Raw genomic sequence first — 23,474 nt, 5'->3', positions numbered from 1 at the left:
TGAAAGTGGGTGGGGTGAGACAGAGGGTGGGGGATTTTGGAGAGATAAAAGGGTGTGAAAGAGATGGGGAAAGTGAAGGACTGGACTTAACAAAAGAACACATCAGCACTGCCAGACAGAATGACACATCAGAGGGCGGTGTTCCTGAGTTACAGAGACTCCAGTGTGCTGGCTGTGTTGGTGTATTAATGCTTCATAAGCCAATGTAACTGGAATCAATACAAATAACATCTCTCTACCATAAATCATGCAAGAACTTTGTTACTGTGACGCAGACACACCCAGGACTTTAATTATTTCTGCCCTTACTTTATCGGGAACAGCTGTGACTGCTCATTTTTTAACTGTCCTTTTCTTTTAGAAAAGTTTCTAGTTTCTGTATTTGGCAATGGGGAGAGGCCAAAAATGCATGTTTCACCTTAGGCAAGGCAAAAAGAAACACTTTGGGCAACATGACATCATTTTCTATAACGCCACAAATCTGCCTGAAAATGTCACCAACCTCAATTTTTTTCTCAACTCTAGAGGCATCTCTTAAAGAAGTACTCTTGTGTAGTTAAAAAAAAGACAAGCAAATTGCTCATAACGTTCACTTCAATTTCACTTTTTTTTCTTATGTTAACGTAAAATAAAATTTAGTGATTATTTAAAAAGTAACATGGACAGTATGAACACACTGTCATCTAACTACATAGCATATAATCATGTCCTTTTATTCGTACAGATGTGGAGAGATTCTCCAGTGTTTATGCTGGTTATTTCGGGTGGTAGCATGTTGGGTTATTTGTTATTTTCAACCTTGCATCTTTTAGTCTGCTATAATATCTTATTAATGAGCTTGTGTCATTTTTAGAAAAACAAAAATCATGATTCTTTAAAACAAGGACACAACAGATGCTCTGGTTTCATACATACACATGTAAGTTAACTGAGTTTTTGGTTTCATAGTCAGTTCAGTGAAACTGACCCAAGTCTACCAAATGTACTTAAAACCAAAAAGATGGGATTCAAAATTTTTCATTAGTTGTTTTAATGTGGTACAGACGAACTTTAAGTTAGTTGAAAACATATACAACTTACCCTTGTAAAGCTTTATGAATTCGTTTGCACTTTTCCTTCAACACTGCAAAAATACCTGAATGAAAAAAATATACTTGATAGTTCAGTTGACCATTGAACAAAATGGGGGTTAGGGGCGCTGAACCTCCCCCCACAGTTGAAAATGTGACTCCCCCAAAACTTAAGTTGTCCCTCAGTATTCACAGGGGACACCAAAACCCACAGATGCTCTAGTCCCTTATATAAAAGGACAAATCAGTGCACAGAGTCAACTCTCTGCATCTTCGGACTTCCAACCATGGATTGAAAATAGTACAGGTGTTTATTGAAAAAAATTAATGTTACAGATAAGTGGGCCCATGCAGTTCAAAGCTGCGTTGTTCAAGGGTCAACTGTATATTTGGAAAATTTGATAATACTAGTCTAAATGTATTTTTAAAGATCCAGTTCAAGTTCATCAATGTAAAATGTGGCAAATCTTTCTACATACTAATAACAGAAACAGACAGCCAGTAACTCCTCTGAAGGCCCAAGCTTTCATCCTTGGCACATGCTGACATTCCTCACTCCACTTTCAGCAACCTCTGTGATTTTTTTTTTACAAGAAAACAATGGCTCTTGTTCTTATCAACACTCTAAATAATCTCGCTAAGAACAAAAGGGTACAAATATATTTCTTATTTCTGGATCTTAAACAATTTGGTCAAAGACAGAGACTGTTGTGCTGTTTATGATCTTTTACTCAAGGAAAATTCAAAACCTAAAATATCTGAGCAGGAAGCGGGAGGGCCAGGCCATCTGAAGAGCAAGCACATGGCTATGCAAACAGAAACACTCACTTTTCCTGATCTTCTGAATTACAACCAAAGTGGAAAATTTAGAAAATTTAAAATTCAGAAATACCAGGCACGGCCTGTTTCTCCAATTCCAGTTTAGGCTTGGTGAGGGCGCACAACCACAGCCAGTAGCCACATTTTAAATTTAGGCGACATTGCCCATTAAGTAGGCTTTAATGGTTGGTAAATAGGTACCAACTGGTGATTCAAAGGCAAAGGGGAAATTAGACAATAGTTACAAAATTATATATAAAAAGAATTAGCAGCACACTTCAGCAAATTCTGCCCAAAAAGACAAACCAAAGATAACTGGCCCAGAGTTGGGCCCTCCTCCTTTGGGCATCTCCACCCACCCGGGGAGCCGGGTGCTGTGGCTTCAGCTCTGGGGACAGAAGAAGCTCTAAGCTGAAGCCCCAAGGCAGGAGCAGCTGTTTTCCGGCCCAGGCCAGAGCTTTGTATGATAAATCATTTCCTCTGAGTCATTCCTCCAGGAGGCACACCAGCAGCCGGCTGACGTGGCCTGCAGGGTCTCTGACCTCCGGGGTTCGAAAGCTCTACCTGGATTCTCCTCCATGATGTTGAGTGCCTCAATCGCAGCGGCAGCTAACAGGGGAGGCAGCGAAGCTGAGAAGCAGTACCCCTGGCCGGAGAGTCGCTGAGGAGAAAAAAGGAAGTTAAAAACATAAATACATTTCTCTTTATTTTTTGGCTAGAAAATCTAAAAACACCAAATCTCTGCTTTGACTACTGAATAGTATGTACAAATGGTGAGGAAGTAACATCCAGGCATGCCTAAAAGTCATACATGGAACAAAACACTTATTTTTGAAAAGGGAGATATTTTCTAAATGTAAATATGAGTGATTCTTTAACAAACCAACTTTTAAATAAAAACTGTGTGGTACACTAATTGTAATGAAATCATGTAATCAGAAGTTACATTACGAGGTGACCAATGGAGCAGTGAGTTTCAGTTGTTGCTTTTGTTTTTAAAAAGAACCTACCTGATGGTCAATTACGAACGACCTGCCACAGCAGAAACCCCCAATAGAAGCAAGTGAATTCTCCATGTTGGCACTGATAAGATCAATGTCGTCGATCTGCCAGAGAAGACAGACAGTGACAATTACTCAATTGAAAAAAAAACAAGACCAATGTCAAGCCTAGAGACAAAATTTCAGCACTAATCATGTCAATTGGATTCTACAAACTAACTTATGTGGAAATAGAGGAGAAATCACAGAAAATCTACTGTTAAAAGAACTGACTGATGTCTGAAAGCGTGCCTGAAAGTCTCACTTTATACTTTTTGCGATTTTAATGTATGCATTAACAATTTATACACAATGGAAAAGATAAATTAAAAGATAAAATCCAAAGCTGTTTGATACTAAAAATGTTCCAAGGTACAAAATAAGATCATTTCCTGACCTTCCCCGCAAAAGGTACCTGAGGTGAACAAAAATCTATCAGTTTTGAGCACTTTATCCCTACACTCCATTTACTTTTCATCTTTTCAAAAATGAAATCAATTTATCCAAATATATACGGCAATCGATTCTTTGACCAAACTGGGCAAATGGCAGCGGATGAAGGCAATGTGCCTTGCAGGCTCCTGAGTTCCCACCATCCTCTCAGCTCCCCAGTAACCCGAGACCCTCACCTTCTGCTCCAGCCCCAGAACTGCTCCATCCTGGCTGCCTAATAGCCATTGAATAATTACTCACTAATGGCTGTGATAATAACTGGTCAAATCGTATCTAGTGTTTTTCCTGATCCAACAAGGAAACCTGTGCACTTTTATTCATTTTTAAAAAAAATCTTTTATTATGAAAAATTTCAAACCTACACAGAAGTAGAGAGAACTGAAGAAAAGAACCCCACCACCCGGATTCAATAGTTACCAACTCACGGACAATCTTGTTTCATGCATAGCACCCGATATGCTCACAATTTCTTTGGAGCACATCTCAGACTACATAGGATTTCATCTAAAATATTTCAGTGCCCATTTTAAAAGATATGGACTCTTTCAAAACCATAAATACAAAACTGTTATCACACCTAAAAAGTGAAAAATTTCTTAGTATCAAATATTGGTTAAATATCTCTGTCTCACAAAGCTTGTTTTTGTACAGTATTTGTTTGAATCAGGATCCAAATTAGGCCCATACACTCTGTCTGCACTCATACTCAAGCCTTCATAAATATTATCTCCGTGACAACTGCTGATAGCAGTGAGGAAACTAGACCAGTGACGTCAGACAGTGCTTTTTACTTTCTAAAATTTTCATGTCTTAAAAATTTCTCTGGGGTAAATTCTACTTGAATTACGTCTTCATTTATCTTGGATTCCTCACTGTATGTAATGGCCGGATATCGGTGTCTGAGGAGCATGCGTCAATCTAACTTCTCTGGGACGGCAGGAGTAGGGGGATGCAGTCCCTCTCAGGTGATTTTATGTTTTATAGTGAACTTCACACAAGCTGCAAACCTTTCATGCACAGAATTTGGAGAAAAGCCTGCTTCAACCTGACTACACAATGGGGGTGGGGGTGAAGATGGAGGTGGGTTCTGCAGATGGGCTGGTTTGCTCCTCCCTGAGGCTCCAGGAGCACAAACCACTAAGACTGGGAGCAGCTGCGGCTCACTTTTCTTTGGCAAAAGAAAACATGACAAACTCATTCCAGTTGTCTGGGACTTTGAGGGGCTTCACTGAATCCATGCCAGTGGCGTTTCTGATACTATACATATGTAAAAGGAAAGCATGTCTCTGTCACCTTCATACACACAAATTAGAGAGAATACATAACTTTAAGTATTATAAAGAACATCCTTTCACTGCCATCACACATCCTTTCTAAAGGACTACTTAGGGAATTCTTACTGATTTTAAGGAAAAACAGAAGGCAAATTTAACTGTTTCTAGAGCATAGACACTGAAAGCCAGGACAATGCTACCATGTAAACAGAACACAAATTCTATGATTCGCAACTGAGTTTATAGTTTCCAAGGAGACAGGCGCGTGGCCTGGGTGGCCCAGTCCCCCGTGGGTTCAGGGCAGTGACAGGCCCCAGAGCTGCACACCCATGAGGATCACTGTCTGGTGCCTCTCAACCGGCCAGCAGGATGGAACTGCTCATTCTCTCCATGAGGGAATGTTCCGAAAAAGGAGAACTTACATTGATTCCAAAATGTTCAGTGACTCCTCGGCCATGCTCTCCCAGGACTCCAAATGAAAGGCTCTCCTCCAGGAAGATCCTGGCTTTGTATTTGTATTTTAACTTAACCTAAGTGTTAATAAAACATAACTTTAAAATACTGATGATTAGCAGCAAACAGAACATGTTGTCAAGAACAAAACTGAATGTAAAATAAAAAGGAGAAAAAGGCATGTACAGTTGATCCCCAATAGAGATGGATTCTTATTTTTTAATTTGCCTACTTGTTAAAATGTATTTGTCGCCCCAAATCCATACTCAGGGCCTAGGTGTAGGGCAGTGAAAACTCTGAGTCAGCCGACATGCACATCAGAGGCAAGTGCTTCAGCTCCCACTATAAGGCTATGTCCTTTTCAGTCTATTTATTGCCACTTTTTTTGCATTATGTGGTTTCTGTTGGTGATCTAGTTGTTTAAAATGGCCCCAAACATAGTGCAAAGTGCTGTATGTCCTAAGTGGAAAGCTGAGATGTGCCTTATGGAGGAAACACGTGCTAGATGAGCTCCAGTCAGGCATGCGTTACAGCGCTGCTGGCTGTCGTCAGTTCAATGAGAATGAAATCAACAATATACAATCAATAACATGTCTTTAAACAGAAACACACATAAAACAAGGCTATATACTGAGAGACTGATGAAAATGGTATGACCAGCGACTTGCAAATAACTAACTGTGTTTTGGCCCAGGAGCCACAGTTCAGAATTCCCTAATTCAGTGTTTGCAGCATGTGCACACAACATACTGTGAATGACAAAAATCAATTGTACTTCAGGTGCTCCAAAATGATTGAATTTAACTGAATAATATTGACAGCACAATGCCAATTTTTCAAGAAGGAAATGTTAAGACGTTATGAGTACAGACATGTAATCTAGCTGTTAAATACTGGTCTGATAAAAACTCCTGGAGAAATATATATATATTTTTCCCTCATTAGCACCGTGTTTTAATTTGGAATAACAAGTTATTTTTTTAACGCAGAAAAAGTTTTCATTAACGTTTTTCCCTTTGCTTTCAGGTTTATAAGAAAGTCCTTTCCCATCAAAGGTTCATATGCGTATTTATCTATATGTTCTAATTATTTCACGTTATTTTTTTGTTTGTTTACACCTTGGGGAGTTGAACATATGCATGTTTGTTTATACGTTTTACCCCTGATGTCTAATTATTTACTCCTATATAATATGTACTTGATCAGTTTCACAACTGAATTAAAATAGTGATTATCAACCATTAAATTTTTATATACAAGGTCTGACAATTAAGTTCGTGAACTCATCCTAGAAAAAGTGCTCCATACCTCACTGCTGAATATCACTACAGTTACCTTTGAAGCACTCCCCTTGGGAAGCTATGCATCGATGCCAAAACAATTTTGGAGCTCTTTTTCTGGAATGGCCATCAGAGCTGTCATCTTATTACCCTTGATGTCCTGAATGTCATCAAAATGTCTTCCTTTCAGTATTTCCTTTATCTTTGGGTAAACAAAGAAGTCATTCAGGGCTAGATCAGGTGAGTAGGGAGGGTGTTCCAATATAGTTATTTGTTTACTGGCTAAAAACTTCCTCACAGACAGTGCTGTGTGAGCTGGTGCATTGTCGTGATGCAAGAGCCATGAATCGTTGGTGAAAAGTTCAGGTCGTTTTCCTCTAACTTTTTCACACAGCGTTTTCAGCACTTCCAAATAGTAAACTTGGTTAACTGTCCAGTTGGTACAAATTCATAATGAATAATGCCTCTGATATCAAAAAAGGTTAGCAACATTGTTTTGACTCTTGATTTGGACTGACGGAACTCTTTTGGTCGTGGAGAATTGGCTGACTTCCATTGTGCATTTTGACGCTTTGTTTCAGGGTCATATTTGTACACCGATGTTTCATCACCAGTGATAACATGGCCCAAAACATCGTCTTGTCTCTCCAAAAAGTCTTGGCAAACTTCGACTCTCCTTTGCTTTTGTTCATTGGTGAGCTCCTTCGGGACCATTTTTGCACACACTTTTTTTCATGCGAAGATTTTCAGTAAAGATTTTCCTAACTGTTTCTCTATCGATGTTTACTTGGTCTGCTATGCTTCTCAGTCAGCCGAGGATTTTGATGCACAATTTGACGAATTTTTGCAATGTTTTCATCAGTTCTGCTTGTTACTGGTCACCCTGATATCTCTTCATCAGTGACACATTCTCTCTCCTCAGAAAAACGTTTAATCCATTTGTACACTGCTGTTTCTTCATGGCATTATCCCCATAAACTTGGACTAACATGTCCCTGATTTCCCTTCTGTTCACTTCCGTTCTTGCCAATTTTAACAAGAACTTTAACATTTGTTCGTTGCTCTAATTCAAGCACAGGCATTTTCGTGACGGCACATGAAAACATGCAACAAAAATAATGAATGCCACTCAGCAAGACACCGCCACACGTCGATACGAACACAGCTGTGAGGCACTGATATGCCAAGGTCATGAAGCCTCACTGAGCTGCTTGTACAGCGCTGCCAATGTAAGTGCACGGTGGCAAGTTTGCGATCTTAACTGGCAGACCTCGTATAAGATATGAGAAGTTGACCTCTCAAATATTCCTATGACTCATGTATCTTTTCTAGTACCAGCATCATATGTTACTATTAAAGATTTAATTACTAAGATCCCTTTCCACTGAAACTAGACAAATAATGCACAAAATGTATAAGATGATTTGATGTCCCACTTCACAAGTCTCAGATAATTTCTTTTTTAATCATCAAGATCTTATTGGCTAATCTTGGTAATCAGTATCAAATTGGGAAGGGGGGGGCCCACTGGTCTTTTCGCTGGATTTTCATTCAAAATGAATTAACTCATTTGGGGGAAAATCACATCTTTCCAACACTGATTCTTTACCATCCATTAATATGAATGAGATAGTTTCTAAAAATCATGTTTTAGAATATCTTTTATCGTAGGACTGGTGCATAAATAGGTAAGTGAAAGTAAAGAGGAACCCCGTAGCCAAACCCTATTTTGTATCCTGTAATTTTTGCATACTCAATACTTACATGTATTTGATCTGTCCCTACATTTTATATTTTGTCTCACTGCTTGGCTGTATACCCACCCAACGGTACTGCTCTATTATTGTAGCCTCATAACATACAGTTCTAGTATCTGTTGGCCCACTCTCTTCCACTCATTATTCCATCAGTCTTTGACACAAAAAAGAAGAGGAAAACAGATACATCTCTTTTATTGAGATTTAGACTATCTACATTTCCTCAAAAAATAGTGAAAAATGTTAAAAATAAACAAAACCTTATTTTAAAACCTTATTCAATTGATGGACTCAGATTCAAATTTATTTTTTTCAGTGCTATTAATTTTTTATTACCTAGAAAAAATATTAATAAGTGTCAATTTCAATGTAATGGATTTCATATAGATAGATTTCAATTTTATTCTGAAGTGACTTTTTTTTTTTTATTAAATGTACTGGAGTTAGTAAAATACGTTTCAAGTGTACTACTCTGTAATACATCATCTGTATATTGCACTGTGCGTTCACCACCCAAAGTCAAATCTTCCATCACCATGTATTTGACATCCTTCACCCTTTTTTACCGACCCTCTCCTCCCCTTTCCTCTGGTAACCACTATACTATTGTCTATATCTATGAGTTTCTGTTTGTCTTGTTTGTTTGTTGTTTTCAGTTTTATATCCCACATATGTGTAAAATCATATGGTTTTCAACTTTTTCCATCTAATTTATTTCACTTAGCACACGTTCAAATTTCAATGGTGAAATGTAAGGGTGGTTCAACACAGGAAAATCAATCAATGTAACACATCATATTAACAGAATGAAGGACAACCACATGATCAGCTGACGCAGAAAAAGCATCTGACAAAATCTAAACCTATCGTAACAAAAACACTCAACAAATTAGGAATAGGAGGGATCTTCCTTAACCTAATAAAGGGCATTTATGGAAAATCCACAACTAACATCACAGTCAATGGTGATAGCATGAAAGCATTCCCCTAAGATCAAGGGACAAGGATGCAACTTTCGCCACTTTAGTCAACACTTAACTGGAAGTTCTAGCCGTAGCAATCAGGCAGGAAAAAGAAATAAAAGACATCCAAATTGGAAAGGAGGACGTAAAACTATCTATTCACAGATGACATGGTCTTATCTACAGAACGAGATCCACAAAAAAATTATTTGAGTTAATAAACAAGTTCAGCGAAAGTTTCACAATACTAGGTCAATACACAAAAATCAGTTGTATTTCTATAAACTAGCAGTAAACAATCGAAAAAAGAAATTAAGAAAACAATTCCATTTATAATAGCATCAAAAAGAATAAAATACTTAGGAATACATTTAACCAAAGAGGTGTAAGACTTGTTCAGTGAAAACCATAAAATAATTGCTCAAAACAGTTAAGGGTAATATAAATAAGTGGAAACACATTCCTGCTCATGTATTAAAAGACTTAACATCATTAAGATGGCAATACTTTCCAGGGCAATCCACATATTCAATACAATCCCTATGAAAATTTAATGGTATTTTTTTATAGAAATGGGAAAGGTGATCCTAAAATTCAAATGGAATTTCAAGGGACTCCAAATAAACCAAACAATCATTAAAAAGAACAAACAAGTAGAACTCACATGTCTTGACTTCAAATTTTACTACAAAGCTACTAATTGAGACTGTGATACTGGCCTAAGGACAGACATATAGATGAATGGAATAGAGTCCAGAAATAAACCCATAGATCTATGGTCAACTGATTTTTGACAAGGGTGCCAAGACCATTCAATGGAAAATAATAGTTTCTCCAACCAATGATGCAGAACAACTGGATAACCACACCAAAGAATGAAGGTAGACCCCTCCCTCATAGCACATACAGAAACTAAGTCAAAACGGATCAAAGAACTAAGATAAGAGCTAAAACTATAAAACTCTTAGAAGAAAACCTAAGGGTATATCTTTATGTCCCTGGATTTGGCAACAGATTTCTTAGATATGACACTAAACAACAGTACAATCAACAACAAAAAGCTAAACTAGATTTTATCAAAATTAAAAAACTTTTGTACATCAAAGGACACTACCAAGGAAATGAAGAGAAACTAGAATGGGAGAAAATACTTGCACGTCATATATCTAATAAGGATCTAGTGTCCAGAATGTATGAAGAGCTCTTGTAACTTAACAACAAAAAGACAAACAACCCAATTTAAAAATGGGCAAAGGACTTCTATAAACATTTCTCCAAAGAAAATATATAAATGGCCAACATACACAAGAGGATCAATATCATTAGTGATTTGGGAAATGCAAATCAAAACCACATACTTCACACTTACTAGGAGGGAACAATTTAAAACATCAATTAAGTGTTGGTGAAGGTGTGGAAAGTAAAACCCTCCTCCAATTGCTGAGGGAATGTAAAATGGTGCAGACTCTGTGGAGAACAGTCTGGCGGTTCCTCAGTAAATTAAACATAAAACTACCATATGATACAGCAATTACACTGTAAGGTATACACATAAAAGAATTGAAAATGGATTCAAACAAATACACGAGTGTTCATAGCAGCACTATTCCCAACAGCCAACGGTGGCAGCAAGCCAAATATTAATCAACAGATAAACAAAATGCAGTAGATCCACAAATGGAATACTACTTAGCATTAAAAAGGATGAAGTACATGCTACAGGTTGGATGAACTATGAAAACATTATGCTAAAGGAATGAATCCAGACACAAAAAGCCATGTTTTACAGTGGTGCCCCTTAGCCCCCCCTTAGTTCACATTCTGTGATTTCAGTTACCCACAGTCAATTGCAGTCCAAAAATATTTACTGGGAAATTCCAGAAATAAACAGTTCATAAGTTTTAAACTGTGCCTTCTGAGTAGTGTGATGAAATCTTGCGCCATCCCACTCCGTCCTGCCCAGTACATAAATCATCCTTTGTCCAGCATCTCCATGTGACATACGGTGAGTTAGTAGCCAGCTTCTTATCAAATCGACTGTGATGGTATCACAGGGCATATGCTCAAGTCACCCTTACTCTACCTAATAATGGCCCCAAAGTGCAACAGTGATGCTGGCCATTCAGTTATGCCAAAGAGAAGTGCAAAGTGCTTCTTTTAAGTGAAAAGGTGAAAGTTCTCAACTTACTAAGGGAAGAAGAAACCCCATATGCTGAGGGTGCTAAGATCTACGATAAGAACGAATCTACTATCTGTGAAATTGTGAAGGAGGAAAAGAAATTTGTGCTAGCTTTGCTGTGACACCTCCAACTACAAATGTTACGGCCACAGTGCATGATAAGTGCTTAGCTAAGATGGAAAAGACGCTAATTTGGGGGTGGAAGACATGAGCAGAAAACATGTTCCAAATGACAATAACGTGCTGCACCAGAAAGCACTGAGCCTCTACGCAGGCTCCAGCAAGGGATCCCCTGAAATGAGTGACCACGTTCACATAACTTATTACAGTATATTGTTACAATGTCCTATTGTGTTATTAGTTCTTAGTCTCTTACAGTGTTTAATTTATAAATGAATCCTTCTCATAGGTATGCGTGTATAGAAGAAAACGTACACGGGGTTCAGCATTATCTGCAGTCCCAGGCACCCACTGGGGGGTCTTGGAACGCATCCTCTGTGGATAAAAGGGTCTGCAGTATATAATTCCATTTAGGGAACATCCAGAATATAAATCCACAGACAGGAAGCAGACTGTGGCTGCTTGGGGCTCAGGGAGAGAAGAAACGGGGAGTGGCTGCTTAATGGGTGCAGGGTCTTCTTTGGGAGTGATGAAAAGGTTTTAGAACTAGATAGTTGATGGTTATACAACACTTGCATGTACTAATGACACTGAACTGTATACTTTAGAATAGCTAATTTTATGTCACGTGAATTTCACCTTAATTAAAAAAACTCTAGTCGTGGTTTCTAAAAACAGTACATAGCTTTCCCTGTGAAAAAGCTGAGTTTTACAAAATACATATTGTATAATTTTATTTATATGAAATTCTACAAAAGGCAAAACTATAAGAACAGAAAGTAGATCAATGGTGGCCTTGGGCCAGGTTTGTGGGTACTGACTACAAAGAGGCATGAGGGAATGTTTTGGAGTGATACATATGTTCTGTATCTTGACTATAGTGGTGGTGATAGGGGTGTATACATCTGTCAAAACTTATCAAACTGTACACTTTAAGTGTATTTTATTATACAATAAAGTTGGTTTTAAAAAGCTGAGTCTTGATTACTCTTTAAAGGCCAGAGATGGCATTTAATGTTAATCGACTTCCCTTGCATGATCAGAATGTGCTTATGATACCTATTAAGCAGAGCGATACAGACGCCCTGCATTAAAAGTGGCCATAAACAAGAGGCGAATTGCCAAACAGTCCGAATACTAAAATAATGAGCAATCAATCATGGTTGCTTACCAATTCTGGAAGAGGACAAATAGTTCCAGTATTCATGTACAATCCTTCGGCTACAATGAAGCGTCGAGTTACACGAGCCTTGCGAGGATTCTTTAAAAGAAAAAAACGCAGACATTTTAAATTTCAGTAACTCCAAACACAGAATCTATTACATGCTTCCTAGCACTTCTCCCTTATAAGATTTATTCATGAAAGTAAGTAAATAAATAGATTAGAATAGTTGTGATCAATTTCAATCCCAGGTTTGAGATGCTGTTATTATGAGATAAAGAATAGTGCTTTCGGGGCCTACCCGGTGGCCCAGGTGGTTGGAGCGCCGGGCTCCTAATGCCAAGGTCTCTGGCTCGATTCCCACATGGACCAGTGAACTGCACCCTCTACAGCTAAAATAGTGAACAACAGCTCTCACTGGAGCTGGGCTGCTGCGGGCTGCTGTGCTGCCGAGGGCTACCACCGTGTGCCTCCATGAGTGGCGAGTGGCCAGCGTGAGTGGCCGGCAGCCATCTGCCGTGTGCTGCCATGAGCGGCCAGCAGCCGGTATGAGCTGCTATGAGTGGCCAACCGACAACTGACTGCTTCAGCTGGGGGAGCACAGGGCTTGTAATACCAGCATGGGCCAGGGAGCTGTGTCCTACACACTTAGACTGAGAAACAACAGCTTGAACTGGAGTGGGAGTGGGGGAGGCGGGAGAGGGGGGGAATAAAAAAGAACAGTGCTTTCTTCCTTCAGGCGTTTTTCAGTTCATACAATTAACTAAATAGGTAAACACACACACACACACACACACACACACACACAGGATTTAGGCAGTGAGAATATTATAACACAAGAATACCTCTCAAGCCCACAATGAGGGGGAAGAGCCCAGGGAACTTTCTGGGGGAGATGGGAATGTTTGCTATCATGACGGGCCATGATACCATATGGCTACGATTGTGCATTTCGGTGTCTGTAAATTTTATCTAAAATAAAAAGAACTGTAACAAGAATGTCAATCATCATCACAGAGATACAGTAGGGAGTTAGGTGGAAGTTCAGATGATACAAGAATGGCAGAATGCTGACAACAAAGCTGGGAGAAGAGTAAGGGGGTTTCATTATACTATTGTGTTTCCTTTGAATGTGCCCACAATTTTCCATAATAAAAGGTTAAAAAACAGACAAACCCTGCTTTCCCTCACCTACCAAAAAACAGATGAAAGCCTTTACCTTCCTTACTTCTCACTACTGGCTCTAGTAAAGCTCAACTATGACCTCATCCGGTGATGTTCGAAGCCAGTGGGTTGGAGGCTTTTTCAGACAACATATACTTTCCCACACCCCACGGCTGGCAAGCTGCTAATAGACCATCACACTGTTCAACACTGAGATCCACAGACCTTGCCAGGACCTCCCTACTCACAGGTTTATTGCCTCTAAACATCTGTCTGATGGACAACTAGAAACTCCAATATCAAAGCTATGCTTTAATGCTTATTTTTGGATCCACAGCTGGACCACTCAGAAAGATGTCTGCTGAAGTACCCGAAAGGATCAATCCATCATGGAGTGTGCATGATGGAGTGGGTCATCCCCACTCTGTCATTAACACAAAGCCAAAGACCGTGGACCTACTGGCAGTCCTGGATGGGGACATGGAGGCATCCTGCTTCTCCCTGCCTTTCAAAAATGAGGTATTTTTCTTAGGATTTAAAAATATTCAATGTAGAAATCTTGGGAAATGGAAAAGTACAACAAAAAATTTAACAAATTAGCTTGTTACACCACACATTGTTAACTTTTGTCTTGTAAATACATACATTTATAAATTACTTTGTTCAAATTAGGATTTTACTGTAATAGTTTTAGGAACTGAGTTTTAAAAATATTATGAGCATTTTCATATTATTTAAAACATGATTTTAAGGGAATGTAATATTCCACCTTGAGAGTATACCATAAATTAATAATTCTCCCAGTGTTAGATTTAGGTTGTTTTCCTCCTTTTGCTTTTTTACATCATATTGTGAATATCCTTCAATCTTTGACACCTTTTCTAATTATCTCCTAAAGACAGCACTCCAAGATACAGGTCTGAAGGATACAGATATTTAAGAATCCTGAAATATATTTGCCCACTTACTCGTTAGAAAGGCTGTCAATTGAAGCTCTTCCAGAATTACAGGGGGGCCCTCTGTCTCATCACAGACACCAGTGTTGGCACTGATTATTACTATTAAAAAATGCTCCCTAATCAGATAGGCAACAACTCCTAGCCTAAATTTCTCTAATTATTAGTGAGGCCAGACTATTTTTCACTTGCTCACAGTTATCTGTAATTTTTCTATAAAATGCTGTTTTTATCTACTGGCCTTTAATATTTTATTTTTATATGAATTAATATGGGACAAGAGAACCCTATAGGAAAAAGAATGAAAAACATCTTGGGAAATCAACAAAAAAAATTTTGATCCAAACCTGGAATAAACTGCAATATTTTAATTTACTTTCAAAGGAAAGAGAAGCATCTAAGTAGAAAATATCCCAAAATTTAATATTTATATTTTTGTGAAAATTGAAAAAGAATTATTTTTAAAAACAAAAATGTAAAGTTATTTAGAAAGCCTACTCTTGGCAGGAAAATGTGGTATAAATTAATTAGTAAAACAGTAGAAACTATAAAATGGAAACACATTTCAAGATAATTTCATTTCTTGTTGATATTCATAAAAATAGTTCCACGTATTATAAGTCCAGTAAAACACACACACATGCACACACACACACACATACAAAAAACTTGAATATAATGTTTTCCAAATTTGTACAATACTAACTTGGCAAAATAAACTCTACAGCATACTGGCCACTGGTCCCACTTCCCAAGGCAGTGTTCTTCAATCTGGTAGCATTCTATTACTAAATCAGAATAAGGGACATCTTTTTACAATTTGTAGAAAGCAAATTATCAGTGGAATGGTCTCAATTTGAACATTTTCCGTATAGATCTTCCTAAATTGTGTAACTATGATACACTGGCCTATAGTACATCTAGCACAAAATAGTGAGAGTCTATGCATAGACATTAGAGACAGAAAGTCATCACAGAATGTATATATTTATTAAATGCTGCTCTTGGGCTGTCACGTAAACAAAGATGACAGAATCCCAAAGGGATAATGCAAATATCTGGAGAAATGGAAATGAACACAAATTTGGGAATCTGATGAGCATTTTATCTGTTACTCTAGCAACGAATGAGCTGTCCTGGAGAAGTGCACTGGAAAGGACGCAAAGGCTGTGCGAGCAGGCTCCGTGTACCGTCCACACGATGCTTCCTGCCTCAGAACCACGAACCAGACAACCTTTCTCATCCATGTCAACAGAAGGAAATAAATGAGAATTCTAATAGTCACGCCTCTGAACATCTCTGCTACACTCAGACCGAACACAGGGGAGCGAGTTCTGTCACTCCATTCCCCAAGGGGAGGAAAAAGTGTCCACAGGCTCCAAGGCGGCAGGAAGCCACATCTGGGCATTTGTTTCTCACAGGCAGCAGCTGCTCAGAGTTCCGGCATGAAGGCGGGTGGGCAGAAAGAGTCTCACCTTGCTCATAAATTCATAAATTAAGACCTGCTGCCTGCTCTTGTTTCTCCCACGTAATTGATACACGACTCATTCTGATATGAACGAACCTATTTTGAATCTCATTAATGCCCTAATGAGTTCGGGCGCTGTTTCTGTACAGCTGAAAGTGTACCCCCCGACCCCCAACAAACTGCACGGTGCTTCTCTCCCTTTCACAAAGCTGCCCGGATTACCTCCCCCAAACTTGCCATACATAATTATGGAAGTGACGAGGCAATTACCATCAACTTGGCTCTGTAACATGAAGTTCATTTAATAAGCAGGAACGCCCTTAATATCCAAATGTGATCCGCAGGCAACTGCTCATGACAAATTGCCATTTCATATATAATTTAGCTGGTTAGAAAGTATAAAAGAACTCCCTCATTTTCTTCAAAAGAATCATACCTTTTGATCTTCGATCTCTTGTTCTTTCAGCAGTCGCTCCAGGTCAGCCATATCGTTATGCTTAAATAACTTAATGTCACTACGTGATGCCTGTAATCCTTTCTGAATAGCAAAGCAGGCTGCTCTATCTCTGCAAGGAAGAGAGACCCACCAGAGTGGGGTGTAAAGGGTCTTGTCAACATTTTAGAAAAGCAATGCTTGCTTTCGTAGGTTGATCAACACCCATCAGTTAATGTGAACACGGCAAATAAACAAAACACGTTTGAACAGTTATACATGACTGTGTTTCAGTTTGCAAGCTCTTTTCACAAACGACCACACTGATTCTATTCCAAGAAGCACTCTTGCCACATTTCCGCCTCAGAAATCAGCCTGCACCTTATTATGGGAGGCGTCTGTTTGCTCACAGCAATTTTCTCTGAGAAATACACAAACACTGTGCATTGCACCATCAGTGGCCTCTGACTTGACTGCCACACTCTTCTGCCGTCACTTTGCCATGAGAAGCAATGCTCGATCACTGACTCTATCTACAGAACCCAGGGGACAACGGTGTGCATCTTGCAGATTAAACTTCCGTTAAGATCTTCTGAATTGGGTTAATTTGGAGGAAATGTATTTTAAAATTAAGTCGTATTAATAAAAATACACGCAGACTTCTACTTCTGGGAAAATGGCAAGAAGACTCTGAAAAGAGGAGAGAAAAGGTAGACCAGCTAGGGACCTGAGAAGTGACATGAAATGAGTTCCTTGGGTTTTCCTGAGTTGGAGCTGATGAAACAGGCCACCTGGAAATGCCACGGCACAGACAAAGTGGCTCTAACAGAAGCCTGTGTTCTGCAGCCAGAGGGACCAACAGCAGAGGGCGCAGCCCAGCAGGCAGTAATGCCTCTACTGTAGTGCCACCACAGAAAAACCTGGGCCTACCCCCTCCACACATGCAAAGGCTGGGGTCAAGGACCTACACTCTGAGCCTTGTGAGTCTACAACAGGGCACCCCAACACCCCACGATGGGAAGAATGGCCACAGTGCCCTGCACTCCCCAGGCAGAGGTGCGTGCGTGAGCGTGCTGCACTAGCAAGAGTTCCAATCATGGTATGAGCAGCAGGAGGCTGCAGGGGCTGAGGTGAGCTGGCTCTGAAGTCCACTCCCTCACTCGGACCCCTCTTCTGAGCTCCAGCCTCCATTCATTCATTTACTGAACTGGTATTTACTGACCACTATTAAATAGCAAATGCATCCTAGGCAATTAAGCTAGTACAGAGAGTGGTGAAAGTCCTAGAAAGAGGAGTGCAGTGAGTCTGAGGCTAGATGAGCAGAGCGGAGGGTGTGTGGGCACACATGTGCACATGCGTGCATGAGGAAGGTGTGAGAAGCGGGGCCTCGCAGCAGGTGGCCTTGACCTGGTCTGAGAGGCGGGTGAGGCTTTCCTGTGCAGGGTGAGAAGGATGAGCAGGAATTAGGTAGGAGATGAGACAAGGAACAATATTCCAGGAATAGGGACAAGCATGCGCCAAGTCCCTCAAGTGAGAGGACACCAGCGTGTAAGGCTGGGAGGCTACAGCATGACCACCTGAGGGAAAATAGTGAAAAACGGGCCTGAAAAGGTAGTTCAAAACACACAACAGCGTCCTAAATACTTGGATCTTTATTTTAGAACAATGGAAACTAAACTGGAGTGTGTCAATCAGATTTGAATTTTTTAAAAAGATTATTCTGGCTATGGTGTTAAAAAGGAAAAGGAAGCAAAAGTAAAATTATTTTTTAAAATAAAAATTAAGTTGTTTTTAAAATTAAAAGAGTCATTTAATAGTCTACTCAAAAGATGACAGAGGCTTGGGTGAGAGGCCAGGTGCCTCTGACAGGTGTGCCCAGCTGTCTGGTCTGCGTCAGCTGCGCCCCACTCCTCTGCTCTTCCCGGCCACGGCCAAGGCAACGCCACCCAAGCAGTGCACACACACCTAAGGGTACAGATTTACTCATGGGAAGTCAGGGAGGCCCAGACTCACGGCTTCCATGCTCCTAACACGCCATGAAGCGAGACCAGCAGAGACCAGGAGTTAGGGTGGGATGCTGAGAAGTGGGGTGACTGACTGGCAGTGTGAGTGAGCTGTGCCCACGGCCTCAGAAGGACCCCACACTGTCACACAGCTGTGTAGGCAGACAGATGGTTGGCCTCATCCTAGGTAAGTCTGGCCTTCTTGATATCAATAAATTAATCATAATGAAAGATAACTGAGTACCGACACCTTTAGGCATTCTACTAGTGATGGTGCCAAAAATTCTGCACAATTAGTTGGCTGGGGTGACTATGCATTTCTTTAAAAACAAAGTTCAATAATATTTGAGGCAGATAACCTCTAACAAAGGAGTTCTCCAGAAGGGTCAATATTAGTCCCAAAGGATTTTGATTAGAAAGGTAGGTAAAGGTGACTTACACAAACACGATGTCCCCTCTCTTAGAATAAGCAGGAATGGCGCTGGCTATGGTGGCAAAGCCATATGAGTAGATAATGGCTTCTTCTGTCTTCATAAATTTTGCTAGGCGGTCCTCCAAGTCCAAATGCACATCTATTTCAATAATAAAAAGGTCAATGGTTAAACTGTCTTAAAATTCTTTTTTTCCAACTCAAGAATAAAGAAAACCAGCAGTTTAGTTATTAGTACTGTCACCTTATAGCCAAAATGTAATTGATTGTAAGTTATAAATGATGTAAGACCTATTCAGATAATGCTGGGCCAATACTGCTCCTAAAATCTGAGGACTGAATCGGCTACTCATCTGTACACACAACGTGTCCTACTGGGCAGCTCCGACCCGGGCTTGCTCTGCTGTTACTCCAGCCTGAGAACCCAAGGCCCAGGGCCTTCCCTGCTTTAGAGGCCCTCACCCACAACACCACTTTCCCAATGTGCGACATTAATGAGTAATGCCTTTTTGCATTTTACAGATGGTGCAAAACCAGGTACTAAGACAACTGTCAACCAGCTTTTAACAGGAAAAGAAGGAAGAATAAAGCAAAGTCATTATTTCAACAGAACCGCAGAGACTCTGCATGAAGACAATAACACTGAGCAGAGCTGGTGCCCCTGACAGCCGGTGTCAGTCCTGAGGTGCAGCACCTGCCATCATGTTGCAGGACTGAGCTGCTGTCTACATTCCTTTGGAAGTGTACCGGGAACTCAAACTTAGAGTACAAAGGGAAATGTGGTCCTCTTTTAGAGGCACTTGAAGAAGAAGGCTGACGTACTGCCTTGTAGGACACTAACCAGTTTCATGCCAAACCAGCAACCGTATTCTGATATTCTTGGGCATTTTTTAAATTGCCTACCATTAGTTCCTCAAAATGCCTTTTTTAAACAACTTTATCATCTATCGGTATCTTCATTAATTAATGAGTTGAATAAATTCATTGTATGTTTGCATGAGTCAGTTAAGTTACAAAAATTGTATTTTACCACCGCACATGAGATAAAAGAATGTTGATGCAATCATAGGAGTAAGTTGTAATGATTAAATTGGTATTTTTTTCTTATATCCTGGTGCCTTATACTGTCTCACCTCCCCAGGCTGAGCCAGAGGTCTCACGCCCTGGGATGGAGGAAGCAACAAGGTCTAGAATCCAGTGCACTGACTGGCTTTGAACTAGCTTTGAAAACTTCAAAGTGGTTTTAAAACAAAGCATTATCCAGGAGAGCAAAATATTTTTAAACTTTAGCTCTATTAACTATAGCAGGACCCAGGCCCGGAGGAGCAGATCAGAGTTTTACCACATGCCTTGTGCAAGGAGAATTCAGAGCTGGTGTGGAAGAATGAGGATAGGACTCCGCTGGCCTTAGAACTTCACAGGAGAAAGGAGGAAGGTCGTGGTTCCTAAAGGCAGACTTCAGCCCGTGGAAGGGGGAGCCGCGGCACCCCCCGAGGGGAACTTGGCAGTCTGGGTAGTGGCAGGGGCCCCAGATATCCCTTGAGGGGGGTGGGGAGGGCTGATGGGTGACAGAGCCCTGGCCCAGTTTCCAGGCCCCATGGGGGTAGGCATCACTCCAGAACACCAGCCAATCCCCCTCCCTCAGCACCAGCCTTCCCTCCAGGAGCCCTGGCACCAGCACTTCACTCCAGACCAGGGGAAGGCAGGGACCTGCGCCCCCCACTCCAGAGGCCTTCTTGGTGAGAAGGCGAGAGGGACAAGGCCTGAAGAACTGAGACCCAGAGATGATACTGAACCCAGCTGGGAACACAGCTTTACTGTGAGTGGACGAAACTGCAAGGGACATGGCTGACTGTCAAGGGTAAGGCTTTCACCGCCCTCCAGGGACAAGTGAGTAAGGTCAATTTAGCTACGGGAAATAAAGAAACAAAAACTTTATTTGAACAAAGTGTCTAAACTCTGTAAACCCACTCACTGATTTATGAGGCAAGATAATCTATTGTGATGCTTTTTAACTAGTAAAGGGCAAATTAAGAATTATAAAAGTTGCAACTTCACAAAGGACTATATTTTAAAAAGTAGTCAGATAAGGAGGATCCAATAATCTTCTCAGTTAATTCACTTATTAATCAAATATTTAGTGAACAGCACATAAAGACAGAAACTATGATAAGCACGAGATCAGGGAGAAATACAGGGTTTCTGCCACTTTGACAAGTGACACAGCTAAGAGAGGCATCCAGTAACTGTCATCGGAGAACTCCAGGCCAGAGACAGGTACGAGGAGGCTGTGCCCTCAACCAAATAGTCTCAAACATTTGGGTCCTTCCACACTCAGAGCCACACACATCCACAGTGATTTCTGATTAACGACAGAGAACACTCGAAGGTGAACCGAACGCAAGGGTGGGAACTGGCTACTGAGTAGGAGGAGAAGACATGCATTGTCTACACTAACCCCCAACTAAGTAGGAGGAGAAGACACAAATTGTCAAAACTAACCTCCAACTGAGTAAGAAAAGACATGTATTGTCTACACTGATCCTCAACTGAGTAAAAGGAGAAGACAGGTATTGTCTACACTAACCCCCAATGAGTAGGGGGAGAAGACACACTTTGTGTACACTAACCGCCGAGTAAGAGAAGAAGACACATATTGTCTATGCTAACCCCCAAGGAGTAAGAGAAGACATGCACTGTTTACACTAACTCCCAACTGAGTAGGAGGAGAAGACACAAATTGTTTACACTAACCCCCAAATGAGTAAGAGAAGACACATATTGTCTATACTAACCCCCAATGAGTAGGAGAAGACACATATTGTCTACACTAATGCCCAATGAGTAGAAGACATGTATTGTCTACACTAAACCCCAACTGAGTAGAAGACACAAACTGTCTACACTAACCCGAGTAGGAGAAGACACATTGTCTACACTAACCCCCAATGAGTAGAAGACATGCATTGTCTATACTAACCCCCAGCTGAGTAGGAGGAGAAGACATATATTGTGTACTCTAATCCCAACTGGACTGCAAGACAGATACAGAGAGGAATTCGAAAACTGAGGAGCAATATCCAGAAACTGAAGCCCATTTTATAGATTTCTTATAGGATGTTATAGAGTTGTGAAAACGAACTATTTGTCTAATTCCAATCAAGTAATGGAAAAAACTAAGCATGTTTCTTTCCATTTACAAGTTAAAATACATATACACCACAGTCTATTATAGAAAAAACACAGGAAAAGCATTTGATTTCCATTACTAATCAGTTATAGTCATTTTATCAACATTAAATGGAAACAACCAGTGTCCTTTGATAGATGACTGGATAAAGAAGATGTGGTACATATATACAATGGAGTATTACTTGGCTGTATGTAAAGATGAAATATTGCCATTTGTGACAACATGGATGGATCCTGAGATTATTACGGTAAGCAAAATAAGTCAGACAGAAAAAGTTGAGAATCATGATTTCAGTCTTATGTAGGATATAAAACTGAAAGCAACAGACAAACAAGACAAACAAACAAAGAAAAATGCATAGTCAAAGACAATAGTTTAGTGGTTACCAGAGGGTAAGGGGGAGAGAGGTGGTAGGAGAGGATAAAGGGGGTCAAATATATGGTGATGGAAGGAGAACTGACTCTGGGTGGTGAGCACACAATGGGATTTATAGATGATGTAATACAGAATTGTACACTTGAAAGCTATGTGATTTTACTATTGTCACCCCAATAAATTTAATAAAAATTAATTTAAAAAACATGCAGTCATGGTTCAGTTGATTGCTCTAAAAGAAAAAAAATATTTAAAAATAAACAAATAACTGTTTACTTTTGGCTTTAAAACAATAAAATGCCACTCTCTCTCACAATAAAATCCTGCCACTAACTGCCTTTTGATCTAGTTTAAGACTAAAGAGCCAAGCAAGCATTACATATGCAAAGCAGATCCTGGGCACAGCAACAAACTACAGATAAATGAGATCTGTACGTACCATAAACAAAGCAAATAAAGTTTTTAACAAGAGCAACTATCAAAGTGCACTGGGACCCCATTAGCCTCAATGGAAAGGAAAGCTTCACAATTTGGTAAAACCACTTGCTCAGTTCTAAAATTACATTAAAAGAATAAAATGAGACAGTGGAACAACTTCTGATCACATCGTCCTTACGAGACTATCATAAAAACTTTAGTTCTACCTGCCAGGACTTTAGGGGCCAGCAAAACATTTAGCCTAAGAAACTAGACGGATTTTTTGACTCAACTGTTGTTTGATTTTCTTTTTTTATGTTAATCATCTAAGATTATCTAGCATTGCACTGTGAAATAAAAAGAATGTTTTAATAAGCAAATGTACTTTTACAAATGATTTACATTCATTACCTGAAAAGTCGAAAAAAGACCTAAAAGAGGGAGTATTTTCATCTTTGAAAACAGA

General features: G+C 39.9%; 1 protein-coding gene across 4 annotated transcripts in view; it reads right to left on the bottom strand.

Moving 5' to 3' along the window:
* Nucleotides 1-23,474, bottom strand: part of SPTLC1 (serine palmitoyltransferase long chain base subunit 1) — a 52,767-nt gene that overhangs the window by 11,549 nt on the left and 17,744 nt on the right. For all 4 annotated transcript variants that reach the window (XM_033123668.1, XM_033123672.1, XM_033123670.1 and 1 more), the window contains 7 exons: nucleotides 19,033-19,165; nucleotides 16,594-16,723; nucleotides 12,579-12,668; nucleotides 5,079-5,186; nucleotides 2,900-2,995; nucleotides 2,454-2,550; nucleotides 1,081-1,135 (listed from right to left, as the gene is read on the bottom strand). In XM_033123668.1, the coding sequence (XP_032979559.1) occupies nucleotides 1,081-1,135; nucleotides 2,454-2,550; nucleotides 2,900-2,995; nucleotides 5,079-5,186; nucleotides 12,579-12,668; nucleotides 16,594-16,723; nucleotides 19,033-19,165 (709 nt within the window). The remainder of the gene's footprint in view (nucleotides 1-1,080; nucleotides 1,136-2,453; nucleotides 2,551-2,899; nucleotides 2,996-5,078; nucleotides 5,187-12,578; nucleotides 12,669-16,593; nucleotides 16,724-19,032; nucleotides 19,166-23,474) is intronic.

Source organism: Rhinolophus ferrumequinum, chromosome 12 (genome assembly GCF_004115265.2).
Source record: "Rhinolophus ferrumequinum isolate MPI-CBG mRhiFer1 chromosome 12, mRhiFer1_v1.p, whole genome shotgun sequence".
Lineage (NCBI taxonomy): Eukaryota > Metazoa > Chordata > Mammalia > Chiroptera > Rhinolophidae > Rhinolophus > Rhinolophus ferrumequinum.
This window is presented reverse-complemented; position numbering and strand designations above follow the sequence as displayed.